Source organism: Myotis brandtii, unplaced genomic scaffold, assembly GCF_000412655.1.
Source record: "Myotis brandtii unplaced genomic scaffold, ASM41265v1 scaffold929, whole genome shotgun sequence".
In the NCBI taxonomy this organism is placed as follows: domain Eukaryota; kingdom Metazoa; phylum Chordata; class Mammalia; order Chiroptera; family Vespertilionidae; genus Myotis; species Myotis brandtii.
The window spans coordinates 1,498,473-1,501,456 of record NW_005371832.1 but is presented as its reverse complement, the minus strand read 5'-3'; the positions used below and the strand labels follow the sequence as shown (position 1 = coordinate 1,501,456).

General features: G+C 59.1%; 2 protein-coding genes across 3 annotated transcripts in view; both read right to left on the bottom strand.

The window, feature by feature from the left end:
• TREML4 (triggering receptor expressed on myeloid cells-like 4) overlaps positions 1-228 on the bottom strand; it is a 10,553-nt gene extending 10,325 nt beyond the window's left edge. The window contains exon 1 of the mRNA XM_014532963.1: positions 102-228. Within this exon, the coding sequence (XP_014388449.1) occupies positions 102-228 (127 nt within the window). The remainder of the gene's footprint in view (positions 1-101) is intronic.
• Positions 1-2,121, bottom strand: part of LOC102258811 (trem-like transcript 4 protein) — an 81,085-nt gene extending 78,964 nt beyond the window's left edge. Inside the window, exons 1-2 of one of the 2 annotated variants that reach the window (XM_014533012.1) lie at positions 1,883-2,121; positions 1,375-1,704 (exon numbers count right to left, since the gene is read on the bottom strand). In XM_014533012.1, coding sequence (XP_014388498.1) covers positions 1,375-1,704; positions 1,883-1,940 — 388 coding nt within the window. In that variant the 5' untranslated portion in view covers positions 1,941-2,121. The remainder of the gene's footprint in view (positions 1-1,374; positions 1,705-1,882) is intronic. The other variant, XM_014533013.1, reaches the window with a different exon arrangement.
• Positions 2,122-2,984: the final 863 nt, after the last annotated feature.

The following is a 2,984-nucleotide window of genomic DNA, read 5'->3' as shown; positions in this document are numbered from 1 at the left end:
TCAGGGGGCAAGCTCTGGGGAACCTCTGAGCTCTTGTCTGCAGCTACCATCTGGGTCCCCTCATTCATTTCCACCCCAAGCCCGGCTCGGCCCCCACTCACCTGAGGCCCTGGCTTTCCGGAGAAGGACAAACAGGACTGAGAACACCAGGCCCTTGTTCAGGAATAATCTGCAAGTCAGAACAATAGCCAGCACCTGCAGCTCCGAAAGGGCCAGGGCAGGCAGCATGCTCAGCTCCTCTCCTCCGTGGATGGTTGGTGGGACTTGTGCAGTAACATTAGAGGCTTGTGTGAGGGCTTCAGAAGAGAAATAGACCCCAACTACCCTCATTGCCAGCCAGCTCGACCCCACCGTCTCCCCACCCCCGCTGGCCTGTAGTGTCACCTCCTCTGGGGAGTCCTACAGGCAAGTCCATACTCGTGGTCTCACCAGCAACCTGGCCCCCTCCCTCCTCTGGGCCTCCATCCAACATGCCTCCATTATGCCACACACCACCCTGCATCATAACCTTTTATTTATATGTCTCAGGGTTTCTGTTCCCCTTCCAGGGCCTAGCCCCGTGCCCAACATGCAGTGGGCAATGAGCCCAGGCTTGGGCAGAGAATGATCGAGCAGCTGATGTGTGTGCGCCAGGCCCCCAGCTGACCGAACAGCTGGGCAGGCTCGGCAGCCAGGCGGGGGTCTTCAAAGGTACTGTTTAACCCTTGACCATCACGGGGAAATGTAGGGGGGCTGTGCACCTCTGAAGCTTTCAGGAGGCATATGGGGGAGGGGCCCAGGGTTAGGAGGAGCCTCAAGCTTCCCACACTGAGGCTGAAGATCACTCATGTATCAGAGGCGGGTGCAGAGTGGGACCCAGGCCCGGGGGGGGGGGGGCGGGGGTGCAGGATGGGACCCAGGCCCTCTGAGCTCTCGGCCCCTGCAGCTCCCAGCCTCACCCCGAATCCCAAGTCTGCTCACTATGTGTGTCCCCTGCCTGTCCCCATTCCCTGAGCCCTCACAGTGACCTGTGACCCGCCTCAAGCACAGCCCTTGGAGAGAAGGTTGGGATTGGGGTCAAGGGTAGGGGTGCCCAGAATGGACCCATAAGCCAGGTTTGCTCAAGCCTGAGGCAGCTTGGTGATGAGTATGAGTCAGCGGGGAGCCCTGTGAGCAACAACAAGTGTTCGGAAAAGTGTGTGAGCTGGGGAAGGGAGAACCGAACTAAGATGGCAGTCTGAGTTCTGGCGCTGGTTCTGCCTGTAACCAGCGGCGACCTCGGGAAGGGGCCCTGGGTTCAGCCATGGGGGCTGGGGGACCTGATTAGATCCTTTCCAGCATCAGCTTCCTGTGGGTCAGGGAACCTGAGAAGCACACACAGAGGGAAGGACTCACCCCGAGAGACCGCCAGACGGATGGTTCTGAGAATGTCGATCCCGGGAGATTCATAGAGTCCACACCAATACAAGCCCGAGTCCGTCTCTGCCAGCACCGTCATGGTGACGGTGAAGTACCCCAGGAGGGGGTAATCCCTGATGACATATCGTGGGTTTCCAGGCTCCGGGCCGCGCCTGGGATGGGTGACTAATAAGGTACAAGTTCCTGCTGCTGTTGCTCTGCACCAGGTTTTCCTCTTCAAACCTTGCTGGACTGGATAATAGCACCTTACGGAGACTTCCTCCCCTTCCAGTTTCCGAAGCGTCTCTGGCTGCTGTTCCCAAGAGCCTGAGAATAAACCCCCAGGTCAGAGCTGAGATGGGCCCCCTCCTCAGGAAGTCCTCTCTGCTCCATTCAGTGCCCACCCCCCACCTCTCCTGCCTCTCCCACCTCTACCCTCCTCCCCATGCCCCTCAGGCCACCTCACTAGCATCCCTCCTCCTCTTCCCCTCACCTCTGCCCTCACCTGAGGCCAGGAGCACCAGCAGGACAAGGGGCAGCAGGTGCGGGGCCTCCCAGGCCATGGCCCTCTGTCTGTGCTGGGTGGCAGCGGCCGCCCTGAGGAGAGGGCGCCAGAGCTGGCATGGTCAGCAGCCACCCAGCCTGTCTGGGAAGAAGAGCTGAGGAAGGCAAAGACTGCAGGGGGGGAGGGGGCAGGGAGGAGGGAGGCCTGGGCCTATGCAGGACCCGCCCCTGCCCCTCTGCCTCTGGGCCTGGCTGGGGGCTCTCTGGGCCAAGCCTGCCTGCTGCTCCCTCCCCTGGGTGTGGGGAAATGGGTGAAAGCCCCAGAGGAAATGGTGGTGAAATAAGAAGCCATTTCTCCTTCCTCTTTCTCTCCTCTGTCCCCACCTCACCTTTCTCCTCGCCACCAAGAAAAGCAGGGCTGAGGGGAGTGACAGAGGCAGGGGACCCTCTGGAGGCCCCAGTGCCCAGAGGCCTCCCGCCCAGGCTGCTGGGAATTGGGGTGTCCTGTGGGGACTGGAGGGGCAGGAGGAGGTGCGGAGTCATTTCCAGGGAAGGAGGTGCAGGGAGGGTCCCTGGCAAGGGTGGGAGAGGAAAGCAGACATTGGGGGGAGGTCAGGAGATGTGTGCGGGAGGAGGAGAGAAAGGGGGTCTCTGCCCTCTGTGTCCCCAGCTCCCAGCCGCCACTATCACCACTCCTTAAGCCTTTGCTGAAAGACCATACTAACCAAGCACTTTTAGAAAATAATTTGTACTTTACATCCCGGTGACTAACAGGGCACCTCGCCAATAATATTGCAGTCACTGGTTGTGGTGCCAGGGGCACGGACATGCTGGGGGACCACTTTGTAAAGTATGTGACTGTCCCCCTCTATGCCGTACACCTGAAAGCAACACAAAACCACACGGAATGCAAACTGGAACTGAAAAATAAAAATTAAAATATTAAAGAAAAGAATCTGTCATTAGAGGAGCTACAGGAACACAATTGTCACGGCTGCTTATAGTCATTAGACAGACAACCAGGTCAGAGAGCCCTGCACATGTGCAGTGTGCCTGTGGGGCTGACAGGGGCAGTCTCCTGAGGCGGAGACTGGTATGGGGGC